The 17592-nt window shown below is 34.2% G+C and overlaps 1 protein-coding gene across 3 annotated transcripts in view; it reads right to left on the bottom strand.

Moving 5' to 3' along the window:
• The window catches only part of SENP6 (SUMO specific peptidase 6), a 73151-nt gene that overhangs the window by 15099 nt on the left and 40460 nt on the right, over positions 1-17592 (bottom strand). For all 3 annotated transcript variants that reach the window (XM_084201633.1, XM_084201635.1, XM_084201634.1), the window contains 12 exons: positions 16110-16180; positions 14728-14867; positions 11983-12385; positions 10629-10861; positions 7971-8141; positions 7052-7094; positions 5352-5531; positions 3240-3466; positions 2537-2643; positions 2335-2451; positions 1351-1473; positions 1027-1119 (listed from right to left, as the gene is read on the bottom strand). In XM_084201633.1, the coding sequence (XP_084057759.1) occupies positions 1027-1119; positions 1351-1473; positions 2335-2451; positions 2537-2643; positions 3240-3466; positions 5352-5531; positions 7052-7094; positions 7971-8141; positions 10629-10861; positions 11983-12385; positions 14728-14867; positions 16110-16180 (1908 nt within the window). The remainder of the gene's footprint in view (positions 1-1026; positions 1120-1350; positions 1474-2334; positions 2452-2536; positions 2644-3239; positions 3467-5351; positions 5532-7051; positions 7095-7970; positions 8142-10628; positions 10862-11982; positions 12386-14727; positions 14868-16109; positions 16181-17592) is intronic.

The following is a 17592-nucleotide window of genomic DNA, read 5'->3' as shown; positions in this document are numbered from 1 at the left end:
GATGGCAAGGATGAAGTCTGCAGTGGACAGGCACCTGCAGTGGACGTTATACCTGAGTCATTAAAATCCCCTAGATCTGGATGTCTTGCTAGAGGTCATGGTACATCAAAAACTAAAGCTAGTGCTGATGAACACCTTTGTTGGGGAAATACAACTTTATGAAAAGGACAGATCTATGCATGACCAGTTATCTCGTAACTGCCTCTATACTGATAGCCTCAGAATTCAGCTGGAGAGGAGGCAGGAAAATGAGATTTAGAAATTTGCTTCCCACTGCACAATGGCACAGTACTGAGATAAATAATGTTTTATTAAAAAAAAAAAATCTCTTTTTTAATTTTTGAAATATCAGCCAGGTATGCCTATCAGACACTAGTTAGAAAATTCCTATCTGTCCTTATTTTGTTTCTATTGCATACATTTAAAATACAGTACTTCAACTTCCATAAATATTTTCGCTTAAGAACTGTTTAGATTATTTCTGTGAAATACAGAAATATGTTTGTGACAACTTGCTCTGAGATCTTAAGGAAAGCAATCATCATCAAAGTTCTTAGCAACCATTAGAATGCTAATGGTCTGCTTCCGGACCCTTAACAAATAGCAGGACAAAGGGATATAAAGAAAGAAGTTCTCAAGGCAGTAGTGATTTTCAATTAAGTTTTCTTTCAATATCCATTTATTGTAACTAAAGATGATCCCATCTATATCTCATTAGAAAGGACTAAAAAAGATAAATCCAAAAGTTATCAAATGTCAGAAGCTTAGAAGAAACAATGCAAGAGACTGAGGTAAAACCTAGAAAAAGTACCCACAGAAGTTAATTTTTGCTGTCTTTATATTGTCTGATAATTCTTATACTACAACATTTAAAGGTCTTATATAACTACTTAATTTTTATCACCTGGAAAAAGATGTTTATTCTCTTAATTTTTAACTTCAATTCTTATTGTAATGTAACTTCTAATTTCAGAATTATGAAGCTTAAGCATTTACCAAATGTGATAAAAAGGTATGTTCACTTACGCTTCATTAAGGGGAACAAAAATGAAATCTTTCTCAAAAATATCAACATGCCGGGTCCACGTTTTTACTCGCCCATGTCGCTTCTGTTGTATTCTAAAAGAAGAAACCAACATACAATTTGTAGGGTGGCTTATTTTATTTGAGGGAGCATTTTCCAGATATTTTCACCTTAACAGGTTGTTAAATTTTCAAGGGATATTCTATGTCTGCCACAGATCTGGATGTTTCCTAGAGTTCTGTTGATATGTCTATCTGTATAGCATCTGTTTTTAAGAGTCTTCATTGCAGTTAGCTCTATGTTAAATGACTTATCAACAGACTTACGAAAGGTTTGAAGTTTCATGAATATTTCTTCTTTCTCTTTGATTAAGGCGTTTATAGAAGAATGAACTGAACACATGTATTCTATCAGCATCTTCTTTTTTCAGCTTTTCAAGTACCAAATACCTAATTAGTTTTAGAAAAAGAAAATAAAGAAAAAATAATGGAGGTTTTAATTAAAAATACTCAGAAACAGAGTAAAAAGGACTGCTAACAGGTGCACCCCACCAAATTGTAGCAGCTTCTCACAGAACAGCTATTTGGAGCTGACTATCCACAGGACCTAATTAATGCAAAACATATGTAAATATTTCAAGGTATTAATATTTTGAGGTGTTATTGCTCTGCTCAATCAACAAGCTGTTCTGCTGCTCTTGTATTTATTTTTGTTTCACAGTAGGAAAACAAATTTTCAAGGAGTTAGTTACATAAAAACTTATCTAAGAGACCTGTATTTTGTATTTGCACCACCAGATCTTCAAACAGTCCCAAGAGCAACACACTCATTTGATTTTTACTTCTAAAATATGTTAATAGACTGAAAAACACACATACACACCTTATGTGTAGGATAAAACAAGCAGCATGTAACAATTTAATATACCTCTAACATCTGCAGCCTCAGTGACAGCACAAAATTGTCTTATGTATTACAATAATCAAAACAAATTAAATTCCTGGAAACACAGATACTCTGGAAAGAACAACTGAACCTTAAAAAAGCCTTCTTTTTTTTTTTCCAGTTAAATTTGCTCTTGAGATGTTAAAAAGTTCAAAGAACCTTTATCCAGGTAGGAACAATGTCACTGTCAAGCAGGACAAGAGAAGAACCAAACTTCCTTGCAAGATCAAAGAACAACCTTTAAAATTACAGCTATACATAGCTGGAGATCAAGTGCTACCAAGTGACCTATGAATTTTTAACAGCACAACTTTTCAAGTTTCAAAGTAAAAGACAACTAAAACCAAATGTGAAATAAAACTTACTTCAAATAAAAATCAATAATAACATCATTCAAAAATTCTCCTTCATTTAGACAATGGAGGTCTTCGTTGGTCACAGAAATACCACCTTTAGCTGGAGAAGGTGGATAAACTATCAACCTGAGAAGAAAAATACATTCAATAAGAATTATGAAATGCCAAAAACCCCTCAGAGAATTACTACAGGCAAGAACGAATATCTTACTTTTCTATAGGACCAATAAATACTGTATGTGGTTCACCAATTTCTTCATCATCATCAAAAAATGGTAACTGCTTATTTCGTTGCTGCATTTTGGACTCAGAAGCAACCTTAAGAGAATAGAGTCAATATTAAATTGCATACTGTGCTCAATTTTATTGAAATAGTAATGAAACTTTGTGAAGTCCAGCAGTGTAATACCTGGTTTTTTTGAGAACTTCCAAGTCTGTGGGTTTTTTTCCTTTCCTACCTCATCTATTACACTTAGATCTTTGCTCATTTCTTGCAGAATCACAAAAATTTCTAATTCTTTAAAAAGTAATTTGTTTAATAAAAGCATTAATTAACTGTAACTACAATAGTGCAACTTAATTTCTTGTTTGAAGTACCATAATTTTACCAGTTGGAGAAAGTTATGTTGTGCGATTATAGTAAAGATTTCTCACCCCTTAATAATTTTTAAATAACAACATTACTTGTGGACCATTGTAGAATTTTACAATTGAAATAAACACCCTAAAAAGTACTGTGACTGCACAGACTATTTCCCATAGTTTCATAATCCACCATGGACTAGTCTGGGAGTTTTCATATAAAAGCCATCAAAAGCCAATGGAATTTTTTTTGGCTGACTAACACACTATCCTTAGTGTATTTGTAACCCATATAATACAATGACTTAGTTCTAAAACAAAAACATAATTACATTTTTTATTTTGCTTTCTCTATGAGATGGACTTCCTTTGGAATTGTCCTCCAAGCACTTAGTAAATGCAACAAGCCTGGCATTGGCTTCTTCAAAAGAAATTTTCACAAAGAAGTCAGAAATGTTATTTCTAACACCAATGTCCATAATTATTTTTTCAAATACTGAATTTGCATGAGGATCAAGGCCAGTTTCAAAAATTAAAATTATATACTGCTCTTCCTGACCTGCAAAAAAAGCAGAGAGAAAATTATTCATTTAGGAATAAAATAAAAAAAAGCATCTTGCGGTTATAAGCAGATTTCATGGAATTTTAGGTCAACACGACTACACACTGCTGATTATGTATGTAAGAAGTAATAAAGATGTGAACAGATAAGAGAGAAGGACTAACTGCCAAATCTTTCTTATATGCATTTGCAAAGAGTGCATTCAAATTCTGCCTTAATCAGGAAATGTTAAATATTACACCTGATAAATGTTTAAATTACACTAATGCAGAGCCAAAACATACTTTGAAATAACATCTTTGTTTACAGAGAGTAGGACTGTAACCAATATGTTCTCTTTTTCTTACTGCAGTTCCTACCCTACTGTTTCACTTAAGTTTCAAAAATTGTATATTCAGCATAATTTCCTCTCTGATCCTAGAAGACTGTGCTATAAAACATTAATGTTGTTGAAGAAGTTGGAGAGAATTACTCAGATCAATCAGCTGTTATATAAATATCATCCACTTATATGATCTGAAAAATCAAAAAGCACTAAATTGCACTAAAAGGAATTATCTACACAGTCAGAAAAAGGAATAGAATTCAGGCTGCAAATCCCAGTCTCACGTTGCTACCCAACACAGAGCCGCCAGGACCTGTTTTTCTGTAAGAGGCGTTTCAGACACAAGCATAACCATTTCCCTTTGGTCATTCTTAACCCAGCAGGCTAACTCTTGTGAAAAATAATTCTTCAACAGCATAATTCCCAATTCAACGGACACAGAATTTAGATTTCTTATTGGCTTTTGGGTGTTCTGTTTTGGGAGCTAGGCATCTACATATAATTGCTTACACAGCTCTGGATCCAGGCTTAAATTAATTTAATTGCTTACAAAGCAGAGAGCAAACTGTGTTATCAAAAAGTGCTCCTGCATATCAAAAGCAATAAAGCAGCTGGATGCAAAACTCTGTGCCACAGCCTCAGCGAGAAGAGCTAGGTGGGGACACTGCTGAGAGCCATTCTCACACAGACATCTTGGGAAGCTTTTTTCTTTTATGTGAACACCTGTGTCCACCTGGGGTCTAATTCCTGCTCTCAGAATTGTGCCCAGGTCTCCTGCATGCTCTCCAATTATGTCTGTAATTATAAGACTCCTTACAGCTCATACTTCTTACAGGACATGGATGAGACTATTACACAGTATTATGGGAGCACTCAATTCTAAAATTGCTGAAAGTATTCTTCCTCTTTTAAAATGCATTCAAGTATGTACAAAACTGTGTGTAAGTATAAATAACCACAAAATTTAACCTGAAGAAAAGCCTATTGAAGAGAAAGAGGACTCAATGTTACATTTAAAAGGTGCGCATATTAAGATGCTAGGACCTTGAAAATTATTTAGAAATTAAATTTAATTTTAATATACATTAAGATAATCCACATATTCTCCAAGCAGGTATTTGTCTATTGCACATCATCATGACAAGTATGCCAGGAGAAAAAAAAATCCAAGGCAACCTATACAACAGTTTCTACTAAAGCTAAAACCTGTCAGCAGAACAGCACAGATGGCAGAAGTATTACAAAAGCTGCCATATAAATGTAAAGGCTCCTATACAAAAACTAACCAAACCAACTTGCTTTCATTCGGTACAAATATTAGTGAAAAAAGTTGTACTAAATTGACTGAGTGTTGTAACTAGCATGTTTCTGGACAAAGAGGATGCCCAGCTGTTCTGAACTGTATTCCTTCTCAGCCTGGGAAGGTAATACTGTCTGAAGAAACACTACACCTACCCCTGCCAGTGATGACCCTTTTAGTCTTAATGCACTCATTCATGACACAAAACATGAAAATACAATTTGAAGTGAACAACAGACTAAAATTGTTTTACTTACTGTCTCCTTTGCACTCGTACCAGACATTATCTTTACTCATTTTCAGTTGATCTCTCAGACTGCTACAGGTTGAAGGTACTGTTTGTAGGAAAACTACTGGCAATTTTCGCACACTACACCATTCGCATTTAGTAAGCTCTGAAGTTTTCAGGTTAATCTCTCTGATATCACTTTCTGATTCTATGAGAAAATAATGACATATTAAAATATAATAAACATCTGTAAGTTTCCTTTACAATTTCCCCCTTGATTTTAACAAGTAATCGCTATGTGCTCACTAAATTTCTTAGGTACTTAAAACCTTAAAATTTACAGACATGCAAGAAGTGATGGTTTTTCAGTTCTTAAAAGACAGGCTAAATTCCAACGTCATCTGTCAAGAAATGCATCAGAAACAAACTGTTTGCTTCCCACTAGCTCTTTTTATTGCACAGGAAAAAAATCCCCACATTTTCCAGTGATTTAAATTTGCAACTATTGCTATGACACATATTACAGTAAGTTTCTAAAATTTTCTTTTTACATTTATCTTTGACCAAGTTCCCATATGAAAAATAACTTTAGAAAGAAGAGCACAAACACATGCAGAGAAATGATCTGATTGCATGAGGAAATAAAGGACTACTCCTACTTTATTCCCAAAAGAAATGTCAGTAACACAGTAGAATTTTAACACCGCATCTGATGCTGCCAATGCCATTGTTAAGCTTTCTACATGTAAAACCTGTATTACAAAATTTGATACAGAAGTGGATATACATGCAAAACTCAAAAAAAAAAAAGAAAAAAGAAAAAAGAAAAAAGAAATACTAAAGTCTAAATGCCCCAACAGACACAGCATTTAATGAGTCACCATTTTTATGCTATTGATGAATATCCACGAATTAGGTGCCGTGGAAATAACTGCACCACACAGCTGTTTTAACTAAAACTTGATAGCTATTTTCTACAAATTATAATAAGCTCTTCAGGGTTTTATTTTGAAAATACATTTAAAGCATAAAAACTCAGTTTCTATGCATCTGTATTTTAGATGCAACATAATCTTAAATACTTGACTGAGCAAAAGCTACACTCATCTTTCCAGGCTGTGAGACACTTTTCTGCATGTAATAATTACAAAATACAATAGTTCTCTTTTACAAATAACAACAGCAATATTCAACAGGACTGGATCTTAAGAACACAACTTAAGATTAACAAAAGGTAACAAAGCTTTTCACGCCCAGAGAAAAACCCTACAAAAGAAAATTAGGGAAACAGAGCAGGAGTTGTAACTCACCCTTTCCAAATTATGTCACTATTTCTTTCGGTGGCATGAAATACACAACTTTCACACTAGAGACAAAACTATCAAGACAGATCTAGACAGGAAAGGTCTAAGGAAGCAGTGTGGTTTTTACTGTCTACTTAACACAACTGAAATAAAAGAAGTAATAAAGTTTTAAAAAGCTAACATTTTACAGGAGGGTTGCTCTTCCTTTTAATTTTTGTTAATCACTTTTTAAAGGGCAGGTCGTATTTGTGCTCTCCATTTTCTTTTCTCATATCTGACTACAGACACCCAGTATAATTTACTAAATAAATGACAAAATTAGAATAAATATTAAATTGGGACTCACTTGTTAATACCTTTGACAGAGTAACTTAATTCAAAACAAACATATTGAGTACTAACATAAAATTAAAAATGTACTCACCTTCTTGACTCTCTAGGCGTATTTTGATATAATCCAGGCAAAACTGAAAGACAACACAATCGTAAGAGCTCACATCTTCTGCAAATTTTAATTGACTGAAAGCCTTTAAACTGTTAGCAAACACATTTCAATGGACTTAGTATTTAAAGTAATAAACATTAAAAAATTAATATTTAAAATGCAAGTTTTAAGAAAAAACAAAATATACAATTTAGCTCAACTTGAGGGAAGCACATTATTTGCTACTCTAGTCTCTTTCAGTCATACTGACTGTTTAAACTTTAGATCTCTCTGAAGTATTCAGTTTTCAAAAACGTCTACAGTACTCTGAAAAATACAGAAATTCTATTTTTTCAAAAGAAAATGTAATCTATCAGCATTTACGTAAATCAAACAGTAGTGTCTTTTAGAGAGTCAAAAGAACAAGTAACAACACTCTGCTGTTGCTGTGGTTACACCAGCAAGAAGTATCCATTCTATTCTAGCTGAATGCATACAACTAACATTCAAGGACCCTTGAAAACTCCATGTAACTTACAAGGCTGACCAAAGAAAAAAAAAAATCTGTAGAAGTAAAATTATTCACCTCTAGGACAATGCTTCTTCCTTGCATCTATCAACTTCTTGTATCTGTTGTTTTCAATTTTTTTAACAAATGCATGCTATCCCATAACCTCCCCCCAGCATGCAAAAAAGTTCTTTCAGGGTGCTGCAGCACATTACTATTAAGAACCAGAGCTAGACTGCATGTGATAGAGCGCAGCAGTAATTCGAGGTTCTCTGGAAATCACAGCCTCTGAAATTAGAGACAAACCAAACTGCTCCCCAGACAAAGGCAAGATATTATTTTGTTCAAATACAAAAATGCAATATCCATCAAAACCTGAAAAGAAAGCTGTGAAAGAGCAAGGGAACTTACAATCACAGGCTCCACGACCATTCTGCGCAGCATTCCTATTCGTATGCTTCGGCAGTTCAGAATGACGCTTTCACAGGAGTTTTGGTAATTTAGAGGTACGGCCTCGCTTACCATCTCTTGAGAAATAACTTTGCGCCGCTTTATTGGAGTGTTAGACACAATGTTCCCAAACTGAAAAGTAATTTTCAGGTTTCAGAATGTCTCACCAAGGTTTACTGTCAAACCAAGCTCGTTGAAACTAATGACTAAATTTTTAGCTACTTTTCTGTTGGTCAACAGGATTACTTACTAGAGCATCCATCTCAAACATATAGAGAACGGAGATAATTCCTAGAAGACTTTTTGTAACACCTGAGGATGGTAATATTGCTACATTCAAGAAGAAAATAAAAGGTAACCTGACACTTCTGGACACTTTACTGACATTTCCAAATCACAATCAGTGCATCTAAATTGCCAAAACCAATTAAATTTTATCTTTTGGAAACACTATGCAGTCTAGCAAAGCAAAGTTATTTTTAATACATTTTATTTAGATAAAAAAGCACTAATGCTGTAAAATCACCACAATGCTGGTGATTTAATTTTTTCTTTCAGTTTTTTTAATCCAAGCTTTTGGTGACTGGTTCTTGAAGTACATTGCATGACCACATTAGCAGAGTACAGTCTTCAAGAAACATAAATAAATAAGCCCAATCAAACTTCCTTAAGGAATCTCTGCAGAACTAAGATGGTTTTAGGATAGATTCCAAGGTCAGAAGACTAAACATTGAAAGGAGGTCATGTGGTGTTTGGCCCCAGTTCAAGAAAAGTCTCTAGATGCTAGCTGAAGCTGTAATCTCAATGAAGTATCCTGTTAACCAACAGAATAATCTTACCAAAAAACCTATTGCAATGAAATAAAGCCTGCTGATAAGCCAGCCTGTAAACATATTTATTTGTTGTATTGCTTATATTGCTTTATTTTGTTGAAGGATTTTCTGTACACTAGTCTTTTCTTTGGTTTTATATAGTTTCATAAAGCTCCCCATAAATAAACATTCTTTTTAGTTACAAAATGCAATTAAACTCCCACAGAAAAACATTCTAAGGGATTCAGTGTTTTGGTTACAACTAAATCTCAAAAATTATTTCAAAGCCCTGAATCACTAACCTATCTTGGCAATAATTCAAAATCTACTTTTGGATGCTTCCTTCATTTTATACACTGGAGAAGGTAGGGATTCTAAATCCCTGTAATTAAAATGTTTTCCTAGGCCTCTTGTTGAAAAGAGCTTTTCCTTTTTGTCTGCTGGACTGGCTAAATGTTATTAAAAGCTCAAAACAAATCAGAGACAAATAATAAAACATCAAAGTCTGAAGTGATGCTATACTCAACTAGTAAAGAATTAATGAATATTTTGAGAGAAAGACAGCTGAATAAAGTTCTTTATATTACATTGAAGAAAACTGCTATGATATCTCTAAATCTTGGTAGGTTAATTCAATCAATGGAAAATTTGTGTTATATTTCACAAAAAATTTTTTTAGTTCCCCCATTTTCAAAAGTAAGCTTGGACTCTAAAATAAAATAATCTAACATACAGAATTACAACTGGTTTGTAAAGACTAGTGAACAGACACATATGGATATTAAAAAAAAAAACCACATTTGGGAGAGTTTCAGAAGTCAGACACCAGTGCCTTCACAATGCAATGCTTTCAATTAATTCAGCACATACTGCAAGAATAAATTAATTCAAGAACTATTTATAACCCAGGCTTTGAACCTCACAGCTTTATTGCAGGCTGGAGGTTCACAGCTTCATATTTATAGTGGTGACTAATTATACAACATATTATAAATATCCATAATTCCATGAACTGCAGCACTATAATGTTGGCTTCTGAATCTCAACATAGCAAGAAGGTTTTGGCATCAGTACTTTAGTGTTCTAACTCAAAGAATTGGAAATCTGATCGGATTCTCTTGTTGAATCAAACTCTTAATAGTGAAACTGGACACCTGAGTCAAGAATTGTTTTAATCAGCACTATTATTGTGCTACCAATTGACACATGGAATTTATTCCTCTTAATGGCTCACTACTGAGATGGCTTTTAACACAGAATGAAAACCCTCCCCTTTGGCCACACTTAAGGTGTGTTCATGGAGTACTTTTTTGTTTTTGCTTATCCAATTCTTACAGCAGTAATCAACCAAAAAACACAAGCCCCACCACGGAACTCGTAAAATAAGTGCTATTAATTGGGACAGTTATCAAAGCATTTTAATTTTAAAGGACCATTACTGATCCTAGCATCTCTTTGCATGTTTAACCTCAGAAAGTCTCAACAGGCAACAGCTAGTACTGACATTCTGTTGCAAACTGAGACCTTGAGCTTCACAGAGAACTCCTGTCCAGTCTCAAAGAGTAAACATTCAACACAAAAGCATTTATTTTAACAGCATAATTAAAATCATTACGAATGCTTGTAAAAATGTAATGAACACATTTTCTTATGGTTCCAGTAATAAGTATGCAGAGAGACAACTTGATGAGCTGCTGAGTAAGAAAAACAATCAAATACAGTCAACTTCTGACAAAACAAAACAAGCCTTTACATATTCCATTTATTATTTGATTCTGTTTTCTTTAAACAAAGCATTAAATAGTACCTGATCTTTCATTCTTGCTTTTCTTGGTAGTGTGACTGCAATTTCTGTATCTGTTGTTATACTACCTATTCTCTGTTCTATTCCACAACTGTTCTCCTTTAATGCTGCTTCCACCTTTCCTGTAGAAGGAGCTGGGGAGGAGCGGGCTGAATCTGCAGGACGAGGTGAAATGCTTTCCATGCTCCTAGTGCTGCCACTATTCTCGTCCTCATCATCATCACTAGACAAAACAACTAAACAGAAAATATTACATTCTCAACCACTACATTTTTCTGTAACAAATTTCTTTTTTCATTTTTGGCTTTTCTTGCTAGTGTGACTGCAATTTCTGTACTGTTGTTATACTACCTATTCTCTGTTCTATTCCACAACTGTTTTCCTTTAATGCTGCTTCCACCTTTCCTGTAGAAGGAGCTGGGGAGGAGCGGGCTGAATCTGCAGGATGAGGTGAAATGCTTTCCATGCTCCTAGTGCTGCCACTATTCTCCTCCTCCTCATCACTAGACAAAACAACTAAACAGAAAATATTACATTCTCAACCACTATATCTTTTTGTAACAGAAATTTCTTTTTAAGTAATACCTTAGAAGTAATTTATGTAATTGTCCTGCAGTGCCAAAAAAATCTACATGTACAATAATATTATGTTTTTACTAATGTTTATTTGGAATCTGGTTGCAAGCACTCTCCGCCTTGTTTTTGATTTCTTATAACTAACTATAAAAAAATGAGTAACATTAATCCACCTCTAGACAAAAGTGAATTTGGTCAGTCAAGAATTAACAGTAAGTAATACAACCTAAAAACTGACAAGAGAAATTATGACTGAAATAATTAAAATCAGTAGGACAACATGGTCTAATAAACTAAACACAGAACCATCAACTTAAATTTTCTTTACTCCATCTTTCCTGCTTACTGAGTTTACAAAGAGAAAGCACAGAAATTAACATTTTGCAAACTATGAAATTTAAATAGATAAGTAGTTTAGAAGAAAAGAGGAAAGAAAACACAAAATAAAAATCAAATACTGTCTTTCCTCTTGGAAGAATGAATGATGGAATTCTGCTAAGAATACTGGTGTTTCCAATATCCCAGATATAAATATGTTTTAAAAATAAACAAAAGAAAAAAAAGTCAGAGAATAATTTTTGTTTTCCCCGATGTTCACCTTTCTTGAAGAGTACCTCTGCATATGAAAAGGAAATTATTAGAAGTCCTGTCCCTCTTTTCCAAGAACACACACAAAAATATTCCATGCAACATTAGTTATGTAAACTTGCACAAACAGTTCCTTCACTATACAATATTCTGTGTTTCCAGCTAATGGCTGTATTCATAAAAGGGTACTTACTTGGATCATTTAATTCAGATGGTCTTGTACTCCTCTGTCTTAAGCTTCCTGTAAGTTTAGGATTTTTTGTCCCAGTTATAAGACCAATTTTTCCATTCTGTCGTAACATAGAATGTCCTACAACCTCATTACTCAGTAGAATATCCGCTGGACCTTTTCCAACAGCAGAACTATAAAACTTCTTTGTGCTGAACCCTGTACCTGAAGATTTTTGCCCTGGTGAATTCTGATGTATTGAAGAACGTGATAAAGGTCCCACAGATTCACTTAACGTTACAGTTTGTCTGGACACTCTTTGCAAATCCTTTAGAGAAGCACTTTCACAATGTCGGCATTTGGTCTGATTTTCATTTGCCCTCCCACAATTCGGGCATTCAGTAGAATAATCAATCTGTTCCAAAAGCTAAAGGAGAAACAAACACACCATCAGTAATTGTAAGCAGAAAGACACAATTTCCAGATGTTGTACTTGATTTCTGTTCAGAATTAATCATACAATCACTTAGGTTGGAAAAGACCTTTAATATCATGAAGTCCAATTATTAATACAGAACTCTCATCACTAAACCATATCCCCAGGTGCCCCATCTACAAGTCTTTTCAATATCTCCGAGGATGGTGACTCAACCACATGCCCGGCCATCCTCTTCCAAGGCTTGAAAAACCTTCTGCTGAAAAAATTTTTTATAATATCCAGTGGAAATTGACAACACTGAATTAGTCATTACAGTAAGTAGAGAAAACAAACAATAAAACACAGCTTAATTTTTTTATTTCATTTATGAAAATGAATAATGTTCTAAAAGGAACAAATGTCATTTGCAAAAATTTTTTAAAGCAATTCATGTTCGACAATTCAGATTTTTCTTCTTGTGTTTTCTTCCATAAACAAAACCTTGCACACTGTTCAGATACATATATCCATCAGAAAGATGGTGCAATTACACCATTTCTGTAAAAACAGTTCCATGGGACAAAAAGTAACCTACAGATCCTTAAAGCAATACTGGAGAGGATTTGAAGAAACCTTGTAGGTCCAACTTATCTGTCCTTCCAAGGTATCTTTTAACAGCCCGGCAAGGCATGCAGGAAAATTCACTCCTCAAGGGAGATGAAGAAAAGGCAAAGTACATATTATTGCTCTAGAGTCATGTGTCATAGGGAATAAAACAGGACTTGAGGATAGGAGTTCCCCAAACTTTCAAGAAGCAAGCAGGGGCTACAAGGAAAAATGTATCCTATCACTATAAAGATAGGCGTCTTTTGTTTTTCTCACATTTACTAGGTCTCACTTAGTTTTGTATTATAAGTGTAGAACTTGGACTTCTCTAACATATAAACTACAGAACGAGTACCAAAGTGAATACAGGACATCTTTAGAGATGAAAATTTAGTGCATGTTATTGTCTCCTGAAGCACTGAATTCAAATGGCATAACCACTGTACTGTGAACTACTGAAGGCAACAAATACCTACATCCCACCAAAAACTTTCAGTATCTACTTTGAAACACAGCTTTCACAATTTACATCTCTCCCCACTCCCAGACATGAACAAGCCTCCAAAAGAGGACTTCCACAGGTGTGGGAAGTAATTTCAAACCCCAAATTTAAAGACAAAAATCATACAATGAGAACATATTTTTACAAAATTTCTGCAATTTAGCAAAGCTACACGTACTGTAGAGAAACAGAAGCAAAAAACCCCAAGTGTATAAAACATATCAGAGCCTTAAAATCTGAACTGTGGGATGATAGCAAGTTACAATGTAAACCAGTGTTGTCCCTCAGTGCTGTTACAGGATGTAGTTCTTAGAAAGATACTGCTTATCACATTGAAGAATTTCAATCAGACATTAAAAATATTCAAGAGAAGGCAACAAGAGTACCTGGAGGATCTTAAGTATAGAGTAATTGCACTCCTCTACTTCAACCACATGCCAGAAATTTTAAACCAGTTTTTTTATTAACATCACATTAATTAACTAAATAAGCAATGGAAATGCCAAAGAGCAGTACCAGGTATTTCAAACAAAAGCTAAGCATATATAAAAATCACAGATCAATAATTTTCTTTTTTTTAACCAAGATCTCCTTACAGGACATTTTACTTTGATAGTCAAACAACGTGACCTGTATGTGTGCACTATGAAACTTCCAAAGTAGCCAAAGCTGATAAAAAATACAGAGAGCCTTAAAGCAATTTCCAAAGTATCTTATATCTGATATTCAAACAAGTTCCTGACAGAAACATCCTGGTTGGCTGCATGCAGACCAGAGGATGCCATTTGGATACCTAAGGAACTACTCTCACTGAAAAAGTGAGCAACTCAATAAAAAATACTTGCATCTTTTCAGTACTTTAATCTTTACTGTTCTGAGTACAGAAAATCGTGACACAGAAAAAAAATCTTTTAAAGAGCAAAAAACTGTTCCTCTATTTCCGCAAATTAAAATTGCCAATCTCTGGTTCATCAGTCAGCTATTCAATAGAACTGAGATGCCTTTTCTTTTCAGCACAGCTTCTGTCTGTTCAAGTCAGAAAAGAAATATTTCACAACTATTAGCAATATTAGCACTTAAATATCTCTATCACTGTAATTTTTTTTAAATTATGTAAATCTTCCTCCCAACTCCATGGATTTTTAAAACCTCAATCTGTTTTACTCCTGAATGTTTGTTTTTAAAATATGCAACAACTTTTAAAATTCAACAAGGGTTCACATATTTTTAAAATATTACCCACCTTTGACTGAGTTAAGCATTTTTTTGTAGCAGAAGATAGACTCAAGTCAGATTGATATGAATTGCAATGACCTTTCTGTCGCACCTTTCTTTTAATGTCAGATTCTGATTCAGAGTCATCTGTATTCTCCATTACACTGTCTAGAAGGGAAAAGATGCAAAAACATTAACAAGAAATGTCCACTCCTATACTGCTATAATTATGACCATCTTACTTTTTTACATACACTAACTTGAACTAAACACATTTTTACATCTCAAAAATCCACACTGTTTCAAATGTCTCATGATTTATTGTATGACTAAAAAATAACATTCCCTAAAGTAACTTCAAAATGTAGTTTTAGTAATACTATTGCAGGGTTGCTCACTGACAATTTTTATCTTATATCTTTGCAAGAAGCTTTGGATTTGCAAATCTATGCTAACTTCACTGCAAATCAAGTTCAGGGTCTATTGCCAAAAATAGGAGAGGATGCTAGATTATACTACTACACCACAGAACTTTTTTTAATACTCCACTTTTTTTTTTTAATATATATGAACACTTTTTCAATATACATACTGATGGTCTCACAAACATCCCACTATGAGAAGACATCTCAAAACTAAAGAATAGATAATTTTTGAAAAAGAATTAATAACAGGTGAGGTTTTTCCCTAACTTACTTTAGAGTACTACTGCTGAAGATCTACTTAACATTAACCTAAAATGGCACAGCAGAACAACTTGCCAGTGCAGGTGACTATGCAGCTGAACAGCAGGTTTACAGACTGTATCTATGCTAACAAAGCTTAACAAAACACAAGGTATTTTCTTTTCCAGTTTCACAATTTCCACACCTGAAACCAAACGATATTTTTTCTACTGCACCTCCAACAGCTAGGTTGTTGCACCTAACACGGATGTAAAAGCACGTTTCAGCTGCGGTACAGAGCTGATGCTGGTTCTTTTATTAACTCCCTCAGTGTATGAATACACTTCATACCAAGTACTGGTTACTACATAGCATTTTTCTTGTACTAACACTGCTACCTAAGTTCCTCAACAATAATTCACAAACAAACTGGGGGTTTGGGCCCAGACTACTAAACTCCAGAGATCTGTTCCATCTCCAGTTTTATGATCCCAAATGTTCCCTATTTTTGTTGCTTTTAAAATAACTGAGGCCTAATTTAAAATTATTACATGACTGAACTAGTTGCAGAAATCTGTCAAGAAGGGCAAAATCATCCCTTCATGCACAAACTTGTACAAAACTAGAATAACATGACCTAAGGCTGTAAGTAGATCTACTATAGATTTGGCAACACACCCACCCAAATCAGGTATTAAAAAAATTATTCTGCTTAGAAGAAATGAGAACTTTAAAGATAACTTACCCACTCCTTGAGACCTTGGTAATCTAATGTGGTCTGCCTCCACTTTCTGAAGCTGAGGTGGGTATTCTTTTCTGGAAAATGAATTAGACGTATGGTTGTTCTTTTAACAGACACCATTAAATTTAGTCACAATTATATATGAAAAAACAAAACTGAAATGTATCTGAAAGCTACAAATAAGTAACTTCTCCCATTCCATGCTATTTGTGCACATAAAAAAGTATTACCAGAATGATACAAACAGCCACAATAAATGTCTTCGAAGTGTTTCTGATCTAACTCTCCTTTGTAATAATCAATAGTTGTGGAGCCTGTCACTTTTACACACAAGTTCACAAATATTGAAGCCTGCATCTTCTCCTCCTCTACATTCATGAAATACAAGACAGACACTTTTAAAAGCCACGAATAAAAACAAATATTATTTTAATATTAAAGTAGATTCCACAAGTTCCACAACTTAAAAAACAGGAAGAGAGGATGCAAAACAGAGGAAGGAGATCCGATGTCAAAAACTGTTGTAGCCAAAAACCAGAAAGAACCACACAGCAGACATGGTTCCTATGTATATGTTTCTAAAATATTTTAATATAGACAAATTACTGGATAGTATATATTTTGTTGGTATAACTTGCATAATAGAGATATCACATATTTTTGTGCAAAATAATGTAATACATGGCATTATAGCAAGATTTGAGTCTCCTGAAAGACGTTTTCAGTATACACACACGCGTGTCAAATCATGCTGATAGCAAATTAAGATTCCTGAAGCTCAGTGCATATGGGTTACTGCTTGTAGCACTTGTCTTTCTCAGTGCTCTGACACTGCAGCTCAGATTACTATTCTTGTCATAACAGAGGATGACACACATCTGAAACATAGGAGGCCTTGTCAACAAACTCACCAGAAACTGGTTTTATTGGAAAGTTAAGCACTGGACTGCAAATGGGTCACATATGTCCCATACTCCTACCTCTGATTACAAGGACATTAATCAACAGCAAGAGGGCAAAGCAAACAGCTGCAGGCAGTAACATCACCATTAACAGCTAAATTTTGTGGACCCATCTGACAAAAATTTGGCTATGGCTGAAGTAGACTTTAGCTTCAGTTGTAAGAGTTTATTTCTTTCAGCACAGCATTTCCTAATACATCAAATTATAAAACTTTTAAATTTTCTGCATTTCTAGGTAGCATTATTAATTAATATCTTTGGAACAAGATTAATCTACAATGTCCTTTGAGACACTTCTTACCTAATACAAAACACATTTGACTCTGTTGATAGACTGCAGTTTTAAAGAAAATTCTGGCAGAAAAAAGGATTGAGGAACAAGCATGGCTACTCAGAATGTAGAGATGCCATAGTACTTTATCATGACTGCTGGCAAACATATCACAGATGACAGATTAGGTAATTTATTTGTTACTGATTGTGTCAAATGTGTTTCTGGAACAGCCCTTCGCCCCCAGAATTTT

This window comes from Fringilla coelebs, assembly GCF_963513975.1.
Source record: "Fringilla coelebs genome assembly, chromosome: 3".
NCBI classification, from domain to species: Eukaryota; Metazoa; Chordata; class Aves; order Passeriformes; family Fringillidae; genus Fringilla; species Fringilla coelebs.
Note: the sequence above shows the minus strand (reverse complement) of the source record. Positions and strands in the feature narration are given on the sequence as shown.